Source organism: Strix uralensis, chromosome 2 (genome assembly GCF_047716275.1).
Source record: "Strix uralensis isolate ZFMK-TIS-50842 chromosome 2, bStrUra1, whole genome shotgun sequence".
Classification (NCBI taxonomy): Eukaryota; Metazoa; Chordata; class Aves; order Strigiformes; family Strigidae; genus Strix; species Strix uralensis.
In genome coordinates this window covers 69,702,485-69,721,645 of record NC_133973.1, presented here as the reverse complement: position 1 = coordinate 69,721,645, position 19,161 = coordinate 69,702,485, and the positions used below count along the sequence as shown (strand labels likewise).

Below are 19,161 nucleotides of genomic sequence, written 5' to 3'. Positions count from 1 at the left end.
ATTTTTATTTTGAAGGCAGTAAATAAACAGCAGTAATGAGCAGAATATGAAGTATTTGGTAACAGCTCCTCGGGGCATGCTTAGGCTGATGTGCCTGGGTCTGTTTACCACGTGCATGGGGTACAAAGACCTAATCAGAAACTGTATTTCATTAGTCAACAGATGGAAGAAACCATCCTGCACATCCTTTGTTTAGCCTATATAATCAGGTGGCCCTGAGCAGGTCTGTAGTTGTTCACCTGATGGAAAACATGAGGCTACGTATGAACTGAAGAACATTAAAATACATCACTCTGACATGAAATAAGGTTGTATGCTTCAGTGCTAATCCTTCAGCACTGTGCTCTGCTAGGACGTAACAGAAAGTGCCAGACTGCACTCACTTAAGGGAGCAGAAAGTGTGGCTTTGACTACTCCTTTTCAGACTGCTGTTTACACAGGGCTCATTTTCAGAAGCTATGGGTAAAGCAGGGGCTCAAGGACATTTTAGATAAACTCACTTAGCTTTTTCCCCAAGGGGCTACAATGTAACAATGTAATTTACAGCTTGAGATGCTGGAATAAGGTGCAAGGAAAATTACCCTAAGTGGATCATAGGCTGCTTTCCCTTGCAGGTATCTCCAGCTCTCCTACTAGTTTCTTTCTGTCCCTCCCTGCAAATTCCTTCAACTAAGCCTCCAGTAAACCTGAATATCCAATATCACAATGAGCCTAAACATCCTCTGGAGAGAGTACCAAAATCCTTGCAGACACTAAAAGAATTGGATTCTATGCCAAAATCAACCAATCTCTGTATGCCTAAACTGATGAAAACTTCTGTGTGATAACCACACAGCGTGACCCTGGGACAACAGAGATCATCAGCATTTTCTTCATGGACCAGCAATCCCACCACGTACATGTGGCACTGATGATGCCTGTCACTGGAGGTTTCCTCTATTAGTCTACAAAGAGGCAGAGGCTTCTCCAAACCCAGTGACAGGCCCAGCCCAGGTCCACTGCCTGGCCGTGGCTGGCATGTCTGCCCCATGGGGACAGGCATATGCCCTGTGTGCTGGCAGAGAGGGGGCTATGGGAGAGCTGGCGCGAGGCCTGCTCTCATACATTGCTGAAAACAATTTGAGTGCAGGCAGCTTCACTCCCCAGAAAGTGTTTCTGGGCTTTTCCTCTGGCAGGGAATTGGGTCTAGTGGTCCCGTTTGCTGAGGCTGATTTTGCTTTAAGCCAAAGCCTCTGGACTTGGACACGTTCCACCGTTCTCTAGATTTTAGGTGTGAAACTTCACCAGCAAACTCTCTACAACCAAGAAGAAAGTGTTAAAACAACAATCTGAAATCTCACAAAATGTAATAGCAAGTTATTCTGGGATACATGAAACAGTGAGGCTAAGGGTTAGGGAGCAGGACCTAGAAGAAGCCAAAATGTTTATTAAAAGTTCTCTAAAAAAAGGCCTAAGCAAGAAGGTAGCTCATGTTCTTGGCCTTGGGAAGCTGCCTGTGACTCTAATTATAATGCAGAAGCCCCAGGGCTCTGTCTAGGGTTGTACCTTCCCAGTTCTGCTACAGTTTTCAGATAACGCTTCCTCTTTGACTGGAACTTGGCTCACAAATGCAAAATGACAGACCGGATTATGAGGCTGCTTCACAAGGGAGACAACAGGAGAAGCATGGGAGGGAGAAGGGGAGGCTTGCTGAGGCACGGAGTCAGGGGCATTGCCAGAAAGCTGGAAAATGTCCTGATTCAGCAACCAGTGGAAATACTGCCAGTTACTGCTTCCTAATCTGGGCAATATTTGAAATAAACTTGTGCCCCACTCTGTGCCACACAGGCTGCACAGGGTGACCACAGGGTGATGATGAGACCTCTCTGTAGGGCAGTCAGTGATGTGTGGTACCCTTCAGGTATGAAGATCTCATCTTAGTAGACAAGAACAAATTTATTTTGGTTCTGTTCCAACTCCTCTATTCTCCTTAAAGCAGATTTGCTATGTTATTTTAGGATTTTATTTGTGAATTCAGACCTTGTTTTAGCCATATCATAAAACCCTAAAATACTTGTTTGCATATGTGTGTGTGTCCATACAGCTCTACTGAATTTACAAGGTACATGTGATGAGAGGAAAGGGTTCAGTAGTTTAACTAGACAGGTACCAGATAAACCAACGAGGCTAGAAGAGATTTATTATAATGAAGTCTAGTCTTTTTGTTCTGTATCTGGTCAACCTTCTGTTATTCTACACACTACTCAATAAGCCTATATGCCCATGATAAGAAGTTCATTCGTTGCCTTTGTTTACAGCACTGAAAAAATGCAACTGGGTCATTTTTTCTGGTTAATGGCTGATTCTAACGCAAAGACACTCTACCCTGTCTTCGCTACACTTGTGCTCAAAGCAATCATAACAGTCCCTAACATACAGCGCCACCCCACCACCTCTCCTTCCTTGTCTGTCCCTCCTAAAGAGCTTGTAGCCATCAACAGACGCACTCCAGTCATGGGAGGCATCCCACCATGTTTCTGTAATAGCCACAACATCATAATTTTCCTGTTTCATCATGGCTTCAAGCTCCTCCTGTTTGTTACCCATGCTGTGTGCATTGGTATACATGCACTTTCCCTTCCAACCTAGATGATTCTGTGATTCTGTGATTCTGTATTGGGTGTTTGATTGCATGGGACTACAACTTTTTAAATGGTGCTTTAAAAGCTTTAAATGAAGGAAGATTTTCTCTAGTTAAGAGGCATTCCTTTAGCTTCACAGTGATTCATACAGCTGTAATAAATATACCAGGAGTCTAAAAGGGCTCACAGAGAAAGGGGAAAGTCTTGCCTTCCTTTCTCTACATATTTTTCAATTTCAGCAGAGGCTGGGTCATGTATGAAATTGTGATCTCTCTCTTCTCAGAATGTTCCTGAGCTGAGATTCAGGCTTTCAGATTACAACACACACACACACGCATGCACACAATTGGAAACAATGAGTATGCAGTGACTCAGATGAGCTGCTTACATATTGAGGGGGAGCTGGACCTTCGGTGGTGTTCCCTGATCTCCAATGATTGCACTTGTCCTGGGACCAGCCACTGTGGCTGTTCCAGCTGAAGAGGAATCCTGAAAATACACAAAGAAGAATATACAACAATTAAGATGAAGTCTACTATTTCCTAAAATTCTATGAGGTGAAGGCACAGAGGAAAAAAAATCACATCTTTTATCAATTCCCAGACTTTCTAACTTCATGGTACTGCATTAAAAAAATGCATCTTTTAGCCTTACACATTCCAAAAATACATTTCTGACACAAGGGATATTAGGTTATTAACAGCATTTCCATGTACCTGTCAGAGAAATTTAGTTGTACCTTGCATGCAGATCTGAAAAGTTTTAGAACGCAAAACTACTTGACTGCTTTGTAAAATCAGCTCAACATGTACATCTCTGCAATATACCTTCTCCAATAAAAGTAACCTTTTCCCCTCAAAAGCTTGTTTTAAAATTTGTACTCTTTTGTTTAATGGTTATAGATCTATGGAGAAGAAGATACTATTCAATTTCCAAAATGCAGTCTCATTTCTGTATATTGTTTTTACCATCAGGAATATTCTTCTCCTTAAGAAAAAGGCACACAAGAAAAAGACAACGCAACCCAAACCAGGAGTACATCTGAATGGAGAAAATAGGACTCCACTCCACTTTTACTATAGCAAATAAATCCCCACTCTCATACAGAGAACTGGGCAGATCTTTTCCAGCTATTAATGTTGAAAGCAATTCTAAATGTAATCGTTCATTTTTCAAAGCTTAATGCTCACCAAAAGTATGTAGGGCAAACTCTTTTGAGTTGTCTCACCAAAGTCCTCATTCATCTGTGTCAAAAATGAATCCTGACTGGAAACTTCTCCTGAAGTAATGCCAAGGCCTGTAGCAACAGATCTTTGCTGCAAAGACAGGGCAGAGCTGGGCTGATGGGACTTGTAATGGTTTACTTGAGCAAAAGGCTTTTTTAGTAAGTCTAATCAAATGCTGCATGCACATCCATATGCAGAATGGATCTACAAAGTAGGATCCAAAGCTTATGCACAGATTGCAGGTTCAGACAGAGCCTGTTACATACAACAAAGATTCTGAGCAGTTCACAGACCTCCAGTGCAGCTTTTCTGTTTCCAAATGCTATCTAACAAACAGTAAATATTGATTTATTTTGGGAACAGAAACATAGGGACATTTTTTGCACTTAAAAATGACACTGAATTAAACCAAGACACACACTGTTTCTTAATTAATGGATTTCAAGGTCACCTCATTCCAAAGAAACCCACATAATTATTACAGTGTCATGTCTCGATAGTGCATTGCTAAGCTATATTGCTTTGCTGTATATTAACACAGTATCATTAGGAAATCATGAAGCAAAATATGAAGACACTGCTCTGTGATTCCATAGCTTTTGGCAACAAGCAGCAAGCTGTCTCCTCTCTCACTGACATCTACGCTCAATCATGAAGTTGTAGTGACAAGTACATCTCCTTTTTCTCATTATTTCCCCTCACTTTCTGGCTGCTTGCTCAAACAAGGAAGGTTCCAGGCAGCTCATAGTCCTATGTGTAAAAGTAAGCATTCTTTCCAGCTCTGTGACTAAGGCTTTATTAATCCTGCCTGTCACATCAGTGAGATAATATCAATTTACAGAAAAAAAACCAACCCACTCAAAAATGTAGGGATAGATGGAGAATGATCCCTCATTTGTTATTTTGAACTGGTTAATGCAGTTGGGGGTTGTGGAAGACGCTGGGCAGAGAGACCTGGCAGCTGTCTCATCCAAGAAGTAAGTGAGAAATCGGCTGGTTCAAACTTCTTCATGTTGTGCCACCATTGTACGTCTGCTCTGAGCTAGAGAAATTGCCTCCAAGAAAACAGAAAACAGATCAGTCCCCACCCTTTCTTGGTACAGCAAAACACTTTGTTTTTACCTCGTGAAAAACCAGAGCTGAGTGAACAGCCTCAGGGTGCAACTGTAAAGGAAGAGAAGATTACAGTAATGTAGAACAGAAGAGAATAGAAGAGAATAGACTATTTCAGATCGAAGGGACCTACACAATCATTTAGTCCAACTGCCTGGCCAATTCAGGGATGAACAAAAGCTAAAGCATGCTGTTAAGGGCATTGGCCAAATACCTCTTCAACACGGACAGGCTTGGGGCATCAATCACGTGTCTAGGAAGCTGGTTCTAGTTTTTGACCACTCTCTTGGTAAAGAAATGTTTCCTGATGTCCAGTCTGAACCTCCTCCAGTGCAGCTTTGAACCATTCCCCTGCTTCCTGTCACTGGATCCCAGGCAGAAGAGCTCAGCACCTCCCTCTCCACTTCTCCTCCTCAGAAAGCTGTAGAGAGCAATGAGGTCACCCATCAACCTCTTTTTCTCCAAACTAGACAAGTCCTTAGCCGCTCTTCGTAGGACATTCCTTCCAGCCCTTTCACCAGTGTTGTTACCCTCCTCTGGATGCATTCAGGGACCTTCACACACCAGTACTGCACCACAGTACTCTAGGTGAGGTCACACCAGCACTGAATACAGCAGGACAATCACCTCTTTTGACTGGCTGGTTATGCTGTGTTTGATGCATCCCAGGATGTGGTTTGCCCTCTTGGCTGCCAGGGCACACTGCTGACTCACATTGAGCCTGCTGCTGACCAGCACCCCCAGATTGCTTTCTGCAGGGATGCTCTGCAGTCATTCCTCTCCCAATTTATACTTGAGCCCGGCATTATTCTGTCCTAGGTGCAGAATCCAGCATTTTACCTTGTTAAATTTCATCTGATTAATCATTTCCCAGTGCTCTGATCTATCTAGATCACTCTGCAGGGCCCCTTGTCCCTCAAGAGAGTCAACAGCACCTCCCAGTTTGGTATCATCTGCAAACTTGTTAATGGTGCATTCAACTCCTGCATCCAGATCATTGATAAATATATTGAATGGGACTGGCCCTAGAACTGAACCCTGAGGAACACTGTTGGTGACTGGTCACCAGACAGATGTAGCCCCATTCACTGCAACCCTTTGAGCTCTGCCCTTCAGCCAGTTCTTCACACAGCACACTGTAAACCCACTCAACCCACAGTTACACAACTTGTCCAGAAGGATGCTGTGAGGGACAGTATCAACAGCCTTACTAAAATCCAGAAAAATTACATCCACCTCATTCCCTTCATCCACTAGGTGGGTGACCTTATCGTAGAAGGATATCGTTAGATAAACAGGACTTTCCTTTTGTGAACCCATGTTGATTATTCCTGATGACTGCATTATTCTTTAAATGCCTTTCAATAGTACCCAGTATAATCTTCTTCATAATTTTTCCAGGAACTGAGGTTAGACTAACAGGTCTGTAGTTCCCTGGGTCTTCCCTCACGCCCTTTTTGTGGATTGAAATAACACTGGTTAGCTTCCAGTCAGCAGGGACCTCCCCAGATTCCCAAGACCTTTGGTAGCTGACTGAGAGGGGTCCTGCTGTAACATCCACTAGTTCTTTCAGTAATCTGGGATGAATCCCATCGGGCCCCATGGACTTGTGAACATTCAGCTGATACAGCTGGTCCCTTACAATTTCAGTGTCCACAAATGGAAAATCACTGTTCCCAGACTTGTGGTCTTCCAACTCAGAGGACTGGGCAGCCCAAGGTCTATCACTATTATTAAAGACTAAGGCAAAAACCACATTGAATGCCTTCACTTTTTCTTCACCCCTATTAGTCAGATGACTATCTTCAACAAGTATTGGTCCAATGTTTTATTTAGACCTCCTCCTGCTCTCAACATCTTAAAAAAAGGCCTTCTTGTTATCTGATACAATACCGGCCAGTTTCTACTCTAATTGAGCTTTGGCCTTTCATGTTTTCTCCCTGCATAAACGAACCATAGCTCTGTACTCTTCCTGTGAAGCCTGACCTTGCTTCCAGAGATCATACAGTTTCTTTTTCCTCCTGAGCTCCACGAGGAGTTTCCTGTTCAGTCAAGCTGGTCTTCTGCTCTGCTTGCCTGACTTACAGCACAGTGGAATTGCCTGCTCCTGTGATTCTAAAACGTGGTTCTTAAAGACTGACTAGCACTTGTGGACTCCTAAGCCTTCAAAAGCAGATTCCCAGGGTACTCTGCTAAATGGCTCCCTGAATAGCTTAAAGTTTGCTCTTCTGAAGTCCAGGGTAACAACTCTGCTGTCCTTTTTTCTCATTACACTGCAAATTTAAAACTCAACAATTTCATGGTCACTATGGCCAAGATAGCCACCTACCATCACATCCCTCATGAGTCCTTCTCTGTTCACAAATAACAAGCCTAGGAGGGTATCTTTCCTACTTGGCTCACTGAGTACCTGTGACAAGAAGTTATCTCCTACGAACTTCAAGAATTTCCAAGACCAGCTTGTCACAGCAGTATGATATTCCCAGTTGATGTCTGGGAAGTTGAAATCTCCCATAACAAGATCCAGAAATTTCTCCTAATTGCCTATAGAGTAACTCATCCGGTGCTTACATCCTGGCGATCGGTAGCAGACATCCACTGCAACATATACTTTGTTTTCCATCCCCCTAATCCTTACCCAGAGGCTCTGCACCATATCATCACTAACTGTAAAGGCTGTGCAATCAAACCTCTCTCTTAAATACAGTGCCACACCTCCACCTCGCCTGCCCTGCCTATCTCTCCTGAACAGCCTGTAGCCTTCCATCCCAGCACTCCAACTGTGGGACTCATTCCACCAAGTCTCACTAACACCAATGATATCATAGCTCTGTGAGCTGCCCAGCGCTTCCAGTTCATCCAGTCTGTAAGACGCACGCTACCCCTTGCTTAGCTTGTACAATCCTCTCTCCGCACACCTCAGCAAAGGTAGAGTTTGCAGAGGTGCAGCTATCCCAGCCAGGAGTGCCAGACTGACTCTTCAGAGAGACGAGCTCAAGCCTGGAGAGCAGTGTAGCTGTGTAAGCATCATCTATCTGCCTGTTTGCACTGACAGTGGTGGCTTCTTCTATATTACGGGAAGCATGAGCCCAAGTACTTTCTATGTGCTCTTATGCTTGTACTAACATACAGTCCTAGGGATTAAGAAATCAGGTAATTGTCATTCAGTGTTGCTAGATGACAATGTTGATTTCTTCCCTTGAATAATCCCAAAGAAATCTCCATAGTCCTGCATGCCCTCTATCCACCTGACATTCAGTTTCTTGCCTATGGCCTGTTACTGTAATATCAGTGCATCTGATGCCAGCCTGGCCCCTACAAACTGTTCATTTTTGCCACTTTGCACAGTCTAGTATCATATGCATCCCAACACTAAATCAGTGCCTTGCCTGCTTCCTGATTGTGCTCCATTTTTTCTTTAGCTGCTCTCCCCTGCGGGCTTTGACATGATGGTGTACTTTCCATTCTGCCTATGACCCCACTTTTCATCATCAGGTTTTACTCCACAGGACCTACTGGCCTTCCACTGCATTGAATTCAACTCTTCTGTTCTCATCTTGGCATTTACTTTCACACAAGTATTCTGCTCTGCAGCTTCACCCGCCTCTGTGATCCTTGATAAATTCTCTCAGTGGCTGCCTGATTGCTAGTGTGCATCTGAATGTTCACCAGCTTTGCATTTAAACTACAGTCCCTGACGCAGTTGATGAAGGCTTTCCAAGCCTCCTCTTTCAGGGTCCTGCTCTCTCTCTTATGTATCATTAATTAGCTCATATAAGATAATTATTGGTAGATAATATTTGCAATAAGATTTTGAAAAGACTGAATTTTGTGAAAGAATAATCTCCTATTTCTTCATACTTCTGATTACCTTTCCTGAAAGTTTACCTTTCCACTTTCCATTCCTATAATTTTATGTGGGTGTCCCCAGCCACTGGTAACACTAATAATCCTGCTGGAGAACACAGCAGGCCTTTCTCCATCACAGCTGGTGGCAGGGCTTAGTTTGTTTTCCTTCTTTATTTAGCCATGTTATACTTTTGCTACTGTGATCTAAGGAACTAGGTACTAAACATGTCCTCCTTTCCTCTTCATCTGTTCAGGGGAATGGGAATTGGAGACAATGCTCTGATTTTTTTGTTCTCTGCTTTGATACCTTTTGGGAGGTCTGCATGCCACATGTTTCCTTTCTGATGGCAAATCCCTGCGTGATCCACCTTTCTGTGGCACCAGGCACGCAAATACAGCCACGCACAGGCATTACACAGGGAGGGCTCAAATACTGCACCATTTCTGTCTTAATCTTTCTTCCACCTCTGCTACTCACCGTTGCTAAGCCTTTCCCAGGGGATGTCTCTGACAGACAGGTTTTTAAGAGGCACATGGGTACTTATTGATAAAAACAGGCACCTTGCAGAGTTTTCTCAGGGAGGCATTAAGAAGTACTTCACTGTCTGATTCCCATGGATTTTATTGCAATCTAAGTAATAAGAGTCACTTCCTAAGTAATAAGAGTCACTTCTGAAAATGCCATTTGGTGCCTGTCTCTATCCTTATGAGCCTCTAATGCCTTTAAACATTTGGCCATTGCATTTCCAGACGTGACCTGCTGGGTAATCACACTGTAGAACACCTCCTGATTAGGAGGCCGTTTACTTTAATGGTGGTGTGTAGTCTTCTGAACTAGACACTGCCAACTCTCACCTCCTTTACTTAGGACACTGAACAGCCAAATTCGACTTCTTGCTCCCACTCCAATCTGGCATCCTCTGAGTACCACTTACCACTGCCGATGTTTTCAGCTCAACAGCAACAGTTCTTCTCTTCCAAGGCATGCCAGCCAGCAGGGAAAAGTGGCTGAACAAAGGGATGCTGAAGACAGCCTCCAGATACCTCTGCACTAATTCCCGCTTCTTTGTGCCAATTAGTAGCACAACAATGTCACCTGTACTGTAGAAGACTAAATCTTGAATAAAACTCCTGGACTATACACACAGGCACAACAATGCTGTGTGACAGATATTCCACTCTCAGATCATGCTATGTCATCTGTTTTTATCACCAGCTACTCTGGTATAGTAGGCGATTATGTACCCATGGGCTGGATAGTATATAAAAGGACTTTTTTCTTTTTGTCTGTAAACACAACAGCCTCCTCATGACCACTGAATTACAGCTTCCCCCTCCCCCCCCAACACTTAAGCTAATGTCTTATAGAAACTCATAACTCATGACTTGAGACCTCCTTAAAAATTGTCTGTTTCTTCTTCCCAGTCTCCATGTTGGCTGTTACAAGGAGACTTTACATGAAGGTCAGGAATGAAGAAAGGTTCTGCACAAGGGTATCTTGGGGCTTGGCTAAACTTGCTCTAGTCCTAGCAGCAGCATGGTCCTGTAGAGCATAACAGCAGTGGAGCACAGGGTTTCTGCTCTCGGTCCACACACAGCATTTCCAACAGCATTTTCAGATGCTTAAGTAAGTCACAGCACCAGGCACTTTTCAGATGTCATGGAAAATGAAGAAAGTCAGCCAAAGCCAGCTGACAAAAATGAACTTTGCAGATCACTATCCAGCCTGAGGGTCAGCATTCCCTGGTGAGAACAGTCCAACTTCCTCAGAAGTTACTGCAACATGTCTAAGATCAGATGGATCTCATTCCTCCTCCAACTGATAACTACAGGAGCATCAAAACAAATTGCACTTTAATGTATACATAATAATATATTTCTATTACAGTTTATAGCATATACTCCTGGATAAATAATACACTGCTGAGATGTCGCTGCCACTTGTGTCAGTTCTGACATATTTAAAAGCAACTAGCCTGGCAAAACATTACTGACAAGACCACAGAGACCAGGAAATTAAAGGTAATAACCATGCATCTGTGTTGAAACTTCCTCTAAAATTCATTCCCTTTCTCTCTTCCCATTCACACCTCTATGAAAGCATAAGAATTAGTAGTCTGGACTTCCAGCATAAACTATCTTTTTCTGTCCCTTGTAGATTTACTTTACATTTTCACCAGTATTTTAAGGTCACGTTTGTGGTTTAATTTGAAAAGACATAGTGCCTGTAGGGATTAGTGAAGTGCCTTGCAAAAGCACAGAACTTAGTCTTGAAGGGGAATAGACGTCATGATGACAGTGATAAAACTAGGAACAGAGTACAATGATATTGCAGGTTGCAGCAGCCTTCCCAGAAAAATAATTGCTGCTGCTATCAGACGAATGTTCTTATCATCTAGAAAATCACCAACCAGAAATCTCTATTCTGACTTCAAAGCAAATCCAGGACTGTCTCACCACAGGGCACTTATCACATTCATTAATTCACAGGAAAATTTCTTTTAATGTCTTGAATGCATATTTACAGCTTACTTTAAATTTCTCTTTAATATTACTTTAAAATAAGAGAAAACACTCAAACATTCAACTCACATAGGTTGACATACCGTCCTCTGAAAACATAGCAAAAAATAGGCTAATGGTCTTTAAGATTCTCGTGACTTGTTTCTCTAATTTGCTGACTCCATAAAACAATGACTGTGGCTATCACTCCAGGCCTTAATGTTCCTAGAAGTAATGTATTAGCACTTAATGCATGGTAGTGCCACCAAGTATTGATGAAAAGTGTTACACACAAGATCAAGTAGCCTCATCAAATGCTAATTACCAAAGTGGGAGCTGAAATGGACTTACCAATTCTAGATTAAGACTTTTTCTTCCGTAATGGTATGTGTGTAAAAAACAAACGTTCATGATAACAGCTGCAGCTGCATAAATAGCTGCAAAAATACCCAGTTCCTTCCTGCAAAAACTGGAGCTAAATTTTTATGATTTAGCATTTACTGAGGGATTCTTACAACCTTAAGTATCTGTGGCTGTGGATGAAGGTGAGGCAGAATATTATGCCAGCCTGTTCTAGCATCACATTGGCCAGATTATTTTTTGGCTCATAGTAGGCCAAAAACTCTTGACCATATCTTCTGTGAATAGCTCATGGACCTATGCAGAGAGCTGGAAAAGTGATGTAAATCTATTTCCTGAGCTTCCATTTCCACTATCCTGCGATCTAAGGATGGCTGCAAGTTGGAAGAAAAAAAAAAACAAATATTTTTTATTGTATTCTTCCAAATGTTAATCTGACATTACCATCCATAAAAGCACTGATTATTCTAGTTTGCAGCTTCTTAGTTCCCCCAAATGAAGACTAATTAAGCATCATGTGAATAAGCATCATGAGAATTACATTTTATTCAGCCTTGTTTCTCTCTCAGACTAACCCTTTCAGCACTGAGTACCAGTGTCTAGCTCTCCACCATGAGGTTTTAAATGGTTTTATAGTAAACAATTTCTTGCAATTCTGGGATCAAAGAACATGAAAAATCAAATGCAGAGAGACAGGAAAGCTTAAAGTGAAAGCTTGACATCTAAAAGATGTTAATTTAATCCCACGTTCATAACTATCCTTTTGATAACTGCACAACAAACTCATTGGGATCCAGTGTAATGCCTCCTGTAGGAAGCCCCACTCCAGGGAGATAGTAGTGGTAAACAAATAAACAAAACATCCAAACAAACAAAAAAGGGAAAATACACACTGTAGTAATTTCTGTTCAAATGTCATGCATGTACACATAGTGCGTGCTGGATGGACAGGATTTTGTGGTATAGTGTAAATATCAAGAGAGTGTCTTACTTGCTCTTGAGGCTTCCAAATCAGTAGTTGACTGGCAGGTAGCATAAAGCCTCAGGATTAGCCCTGTGCAAAAATTATTTCAGTGACAAAATGTTTTTGGGTTACTACGCTGAGAAGCATCTGGAAAAAAATATTTTGTTTTTGTTTTACAGGCAATGGGATTTCATGTACAGTTGAATATTCCTTCTAAAGCACAATTTTCTCTTCCTAGATCCTGTAAAAAATTAGGTTTTGTGGTTCTTGAAAAATCTTTCAAAATGTGTTTGCGATGAGGCAAATTATTGGATAAAAAGAAGACATTGTCTCTAAAATGGTAGCTTCTGAAAGGCGATTTTGCTTTGACCTGGATTCTCGGTAGTTTATGAAATCAGTCAACAGATTGAATCAGCTCATATGTCTCATTTGCAACAGTTTTGACAAATAATGTTAATATATCCCAATATGCACAGAGTATATTCAAAGACCTATTGGTAGCCAAAAAAAAAATGCAGCTTACATGCCTGCCCAGAACTCTCTACTTAAAAAAACTTAACTCCTTCCCACCTACAAAATCCCCAACAAGTTTTCTATAAAGTTATTTAAAATAGAGATGCAACAAACAGGCAATGTTTGGAACCAGTTCTAAATAATTTTGGGTAGAACTGGGAATGTACAGAGACCATGAAGTAGTTTAGGTTAGACGTCAGCAAAGTCTCTTATGCTGTTTTCATGATATATTTTGATCTAAATAACAGAAACACAGGTCGGACTAATATTACTTCTCTTTTGTGATTTTGACCAGTGCAGCCTCCTGAGATAGCTGCCCTTGGTTTCAGCTGTCTCACTCTCATTAATGGATGTCCCATCAGCTGTCATTCACAGCCAGCAGCAGAGCAGGCTGGATAGAATTTGGACTCCAGACCAAAGCTGAAAAATACCTGAATTTCTCTTCTTTTCTCAGAGCCTGCTGTGCGCTTGAAAATTCAACGTTCATTTTTAGTCTCTGGATTTTACGTATAATCTGTATGCTTCTCATGATCAGCACATTTAGGTTATCAGCCAAGGCTCAACCAAAGTTCTGCTATTACATTTTCTCAGCTAAAATTCAGCACTTCTAAATGACTGATAAGGAGTCACACTTCCAAATGATTTATATAGCTAGACACTTCAAGGAACATTTTTCATTTCAAATACTGTCACTCTTTTGGACTGGGAGCGTGCAAGACATTGTTCTCAGATTTTCCTGAACATGTGGCCTCTGGTTAGGAGCCTGTACTAACACTTGCAGATACAAATAGACTTCTTGTGCATGGTGATGAGTTGTTCAAAACACACAGAAGTTCCTTCTGCAGGGAGGATCCTTTTTCCTCACTCAGCTGTTACCCTGGTGTGCACAAAGCCACACTTCATTATTCATGAGATGCATTTCTGTCAAAACCCAGGGGATTTGGAGCAGTACTGACCTACAACCTTTCCAAATAGCAGGGAAGAATAATTCATAAGGGGTGAAAATGGAAGCAAGAGAAGCCATCTGAGGCCTAGGCACAATTACTGTCAGGGGACCTTCCCTGCTCCCCAGGGAGTCTCAGTTACGAACTGTTCCTCTACACCTGTAACCTAATTCAGCATCAGCTCCATCACAGACCTACAGCACTACTTACATCTTCAATAAAAATCCATTTTTCCAGCATGATAGGACATTCTGCATGATGGACAAACCATATTACTGTTTAGACGGAGATCTTCCATTTAGTGAGTGATACTCAGCATGCAACAAAAAGCATGCAAGAAGTAAATTTGGCTGCAAGTGAAATGAAGACCCCAGCATTGCCTCTTTGAAAAGAAATGCCTTGTATCCTGGCTATTGTGGTCTTCCAGTCACTACTTTATCCAGCTGAAGTGGCTTAAAGTTGATTCTTCTACGTTTGAGCATCCCTAGGTTTGCAGTTAACTACGATGTTTTTTAGACCATCACTCATTTCAAAATGCATCTTGGGATCTTTGGGAAACAGCTGAGCTGGTTCTGCTTAAAGAACAACGAACATGTTATGGAAGGCCTGTAGTCTTCAATTATTAAATTAATGATATGCAGAACTGCTTTCAAAACATGTGATTTCATACCCTGGTCTGCATGCCGGTGCTCAATACACATAAATCTGTGCCCTCCTGGAGAAGCAGGAGGCTTATAATAGTCTAACAACTCATAAAAACAAAAAACATGTCAGCTCGGCATGAAAGTCTGGTTTCAATTCACAAAAACTGACAAAAGCCACAGGAATACAATACTATGCATGAAATAACTTCTAAGGCATGGAATATATTCCACATTTACTGAAACATCTAAACTTTGCACCTAAATTTTAAGTTCCTACAGTAAGAAGCCTTCGGTGTCTCTGTTTCCCCTCTTGTCAGAAGAGAAAAAACAGGTGCCCCAGATGTAGGCGCCTCAGGTATACAAGGAAAATGGATGCTTGTTTTAAGAAGACTGTTTCACTGGGCACTAGGCGGTTGCCTGAGGTAGGGGACTGAATGCTGTTCAAGAAGTCCTGTAATTGAATTCTGCTTGTTCAAAGGACAGGCGATATGAAAACTGTGTCAAACCTTTTAAAAAGTAGAAACCCTCCCCCTGCAAACTAAACACTAATCCTGACATGTACCAAAGAAGCTGATACTTACTGAACTGAACAAAATTCCTTTCTTTCCTTTTATGAGATCTGTTAAATAAACAATGTTGAAGTGCCTGGAAATTTCAAGGACATGATATAAAGGCACAATAAACCAAATTTGGATTCTAATGGTGAAAGGAAAGGCATAAATTTGCTAGATAGTCTGCACTGAAACTGTAAATTTGTTGTTTCCCCTATAAGAAATACGCTTTGGCTGACTTTGCTGCTGCAAACTAGCCAGGGCTTGAGATGGTTACAGAGTGAACCATTCCAGGGCTGTTATGATGACTTGTGGGGCAGAGAGGTTTCTCTTCAAGCAAGGAAAGAAAAAGTGAGACATATTCCTGTGGCAGAGCTCACCAGTAAGTTTGGCAGCTACATGCACATCTTTCCTACCAACCTGCCCGTGCTCTCGGCAATGCCCCTGAGCTCTTCCAATGCAGCAGTAGAATCAGTTTACAGGTTGTCAAGATGTCAAACCCCTAACAAGACACACAGGACATTTACCTTAAAAATGGCAAACACTTTTTAGAACAAAATGATCCGAAGACAAGATTCCCACTGCCCTGAATGTCTTGATGTAAGAGCTCAGGGCCCTTTGTTTATGCTACTTTAGCTGACATTCAGCCACGTGAATAAAAGGAAAATGCTGAACTGATTTTCTGTCTAAGGCTGCAGCATCATTGCTTCAGAGCCATGTCAGGTCTTAGCAGATGGCAGAGAAGGAACTGAATTTCTGACATTTTTAATTAAAATGTAACCTCTATTATTATGGGATTAATAGAAATATTAGAAATATAGCTGCACAATTTTAATGTATATTTTATAAGAGACAAATTCTGGACTCTTTGTAGACCTAACTAAGAAGGCTGAAAGCACGTGAATTCATGTTGGTAGCTCGTGTGATTTTATTGCTACTCTTAAAACAGCAAGGCATTTTTCTGAAAGCTGCTCCTACAGTAAAGAGAATATAGCGAGAACATCAGCTCCATGCTTTTTTTCCCCAACAGAGCCACATTCCTAGCAAACTTTGCAGAAGAAAATGTTTAAATCCCTCAAACCAGAAAGCAAATAGTAAGGCCCCCAAAAGCAGAGATATGTATTCATTCATGCAGATGCCATGCTTGGGGTGACTGGGCCCCTGGGCTGCAATAACACTTTTGACAGAGGGAAACATCTTTTCAGTAAGGTTGAGCTGAACCACCAAGATTCTTTTTCCCCTTCCTGGATTTTGGCCAAGCCAGTTCTGGCCAGCAGCGAAGGAGGTATGTGCTCAGCTGCCTTGTCTGCAACCCTGCTCTATGCCCTGAGGCAGAAGAACCACTTCCCAGACCTGTTCCCACCATGGGCGCGCTGGAATGGCTTCATTATACCCTAGCCCTAGCTGTGCTTCCGATCACGACACCAACTAGATGTCTTCCCATCCGCTGCAAAGGACCCAACCAACCTTCCTTCAGGCTGGATTTTGATAATCATAACTTGTTACAGAGAACATGGAGCCCTTCTTGTCCCCTACTGCTTGTGCCCAAATGCCACAACAGTCTGTGAAATGAGTGGAGTTTTGCACACCAGTTGTTGTGTTAAAATGGGGGAGAATATTCAAGGCACTTCCTGCTTCATGGTCTAATTTTTGTGGTTTACTAGCTTAGAATGAGTCTCCACATGAGTCTAGCAAAGGGTGTACATGGTTTTTCCCTTGACTCGCACAAGAACAGAAAAGCCACAGTCTGTCACATCTCTGTAAAGTCCAAATGTGTCACTCTGAGTGCCAAAAACCTGGGTGTCATTTACTTGACAAGCTTGGGACCCTCACTCATGTTTAGTGCTTGTGCTGCTTCACAGATGTCCCAGTACATCTTGGCACATGCGCTGCTTTGTGTGGGGGCCATATTGTCACCTTCATCCTCCTGCTGAAAGGAAGTGGAACACCTTACGGCACAGACACCCTGCCTGGAAAAGGCGTGTGGAAGAAAATGAGCTAAATTACAGTTGGACGGAGCTGCCACTCTTGTCTCCTATATGTGGATGGGCAGTGGAGGAAGGTGAGAAGCTGAAGCGGGAGCAGAAGGTGCTGCTCCACCATGACAGCGTCCCCTCGGCATGCCATTTCAGCTGGCCCTGTGGCACATATCGGCATGCGTGCAGGCACCCTGCCTTCCTTGGTGTCCTTGCAGACCTGCACTGCAGAGGTCTGGGGGCTCATGTCATGGGTGTCAATATGGCACAGCTGTCAAGAGTGACCCCACAGTCTGGGGCACCACACCAGCCCCACAGGGGAGACTCACCAGCACTGCAATAAACAGGCATTCCTGCCCAAGGCAGTCCCTGCAGTTTGCTGCTTGTCCCCCTTCCCGTGCTGCCCTCTCCCAGCTGTCTATACACATACCAGTGCAGGCAGCGGCTGTACCATGGATCACCTCCTGCACTGGGACACTGCACGGGCTGGAAGCGATCCGCGTTTGTCCTGATATGGGTGCGAGGAGCAGAAAGGAATGGCCAGGGAGAGGTAAAGGGCAGGGTTGCTTTTTTCAGCAGAGGAAAAAGGGGTGGGAAGACCCTGCCACAATTAGGTTATCTGTGTGCTAGCAAGCAGCGCAGACCATGAGGAGCTGGTCTGTGGAAGGAACCCATTGCTGCTAATCTGCACACCAAGTGGGTAGATGACTGAGCAGGAAGGCTGAGGCAGAAGAGGTTTGGGACTATTATCCTCCATTCTCTTCTGTGCCTTCAGACTGAAAGTTACCACTTCGATTCCCTTATCCATAGAAACAGCAATCATTTGCAAGGGGTTGCAGCGCATCCCTGGTGAGTTTGGCTCCTGTTTCTTTCAGACCCCAAGAAGCGGACTCTTGGAATCTCCTTTTGGGATCTGTGGGGATGTACAGGAGGTTGCTCCTCTGCCCCTCCTTCGAGAGGCGGAAGAATGGAGGACTGCACCCTCAGCATGTCTGATGGTTTGAAACCTCCTGAAGTGTTTCTGAACAGCAGCTACTCTCTGGGTAACAACACTTGTGACAGTATGGTACATTTGCTCATCCTCCAGTGATCTGTAGCGAAATAATTACTCCAAAAATCTTTTTTATCCCCAGTGTGTGAATTTCATACCAACATTGCTACCCTGTAGGGTAACAGACACATTCAGGGTAACAGGATCACTCAAAATTATTCCTTTCTACAACAGAAAGTGATGCAACATAAGCCACATTACTTTGAACAAATTGTAGGATTACTTTTTTTAAATGTGTTGTGTTATTGTGAATCAAATTTCGCTTTATCCTCCAGCTCCTCACACCTGCCCACTGATTAATGCGGGAATGGGAACGACATATGCCAAGTACCATCACATCGGGATGACAGCACTGTGCAACTGCTTCGTGCAAGGGTCAGACATTTTGAAAGAGGTGAGGCAATGACGTGCCATCCACCAAGGGAGCCCAAAACCCACCTCCACCCCTGCCTTACCTGGGCTGGGGCACTGGAGGAGAGGTGGGTCAGGTCCCCAATCCTGGCAGCTGCCCGTGGGTCGCTGGAGCTGATGAGGACGGGAGCGCTGATCTCCATGGAGTGCCGGTTGCTGGCAGCCTGGGAGGACTTGTGCGTCATGCTGAGGGCGGTGAAGGAGTGGCGCTTCTTGGCATTCTTCTTGCCCTCTGCCTGCCGCTGAGCCGCCCCGGCCGCCCCAGCACCGGCCAGTGTGGAGCACGGCGCCAGACCCACCGCTGCTGATGCTGCCACTGCCGCTGTCTCTGTCGGCAGTGGCATGTCGCAGCCGGAGGCAGCAGCTGAGCACGTCTTGTCCATCTCGATGAGCTGCTTGGCGGATTCATTCAGCTGTGTGGAGAAAAAGGGAAAGA

The 19,161-nt window shown here is 43.3% G+C and overlaps 1 protein-coding gene across 1 annotated transcript in view; it reads right to left on the bottom strand.

The window, feature by feature from the left end:
• The window catches only part of SH3RF3 (SH3 domain containing ring finger 3), a 257,874-nt gene that overhangs the window by 45,221 nt on the left and 193,492 nt on the right, over window positions 1-19,161 (bottom strand). The window contains exons 4-5 of the mRNA XM_074859161.1: window positions 18,770-19,138; window positions 3,010-3,110 (exon numbers count right to left, since the gene is read on the bottom strand). Of these exons, the coding sequence (XP_074715262.1) occupies window positions 3,010-3,110; window positions 18,770-19,138 (470 nt within the window). The remainder of the gene's footprint in view (window positions 1-3,009; window positions 3,111-18,769; window positions 19,139-19,161) is intronic.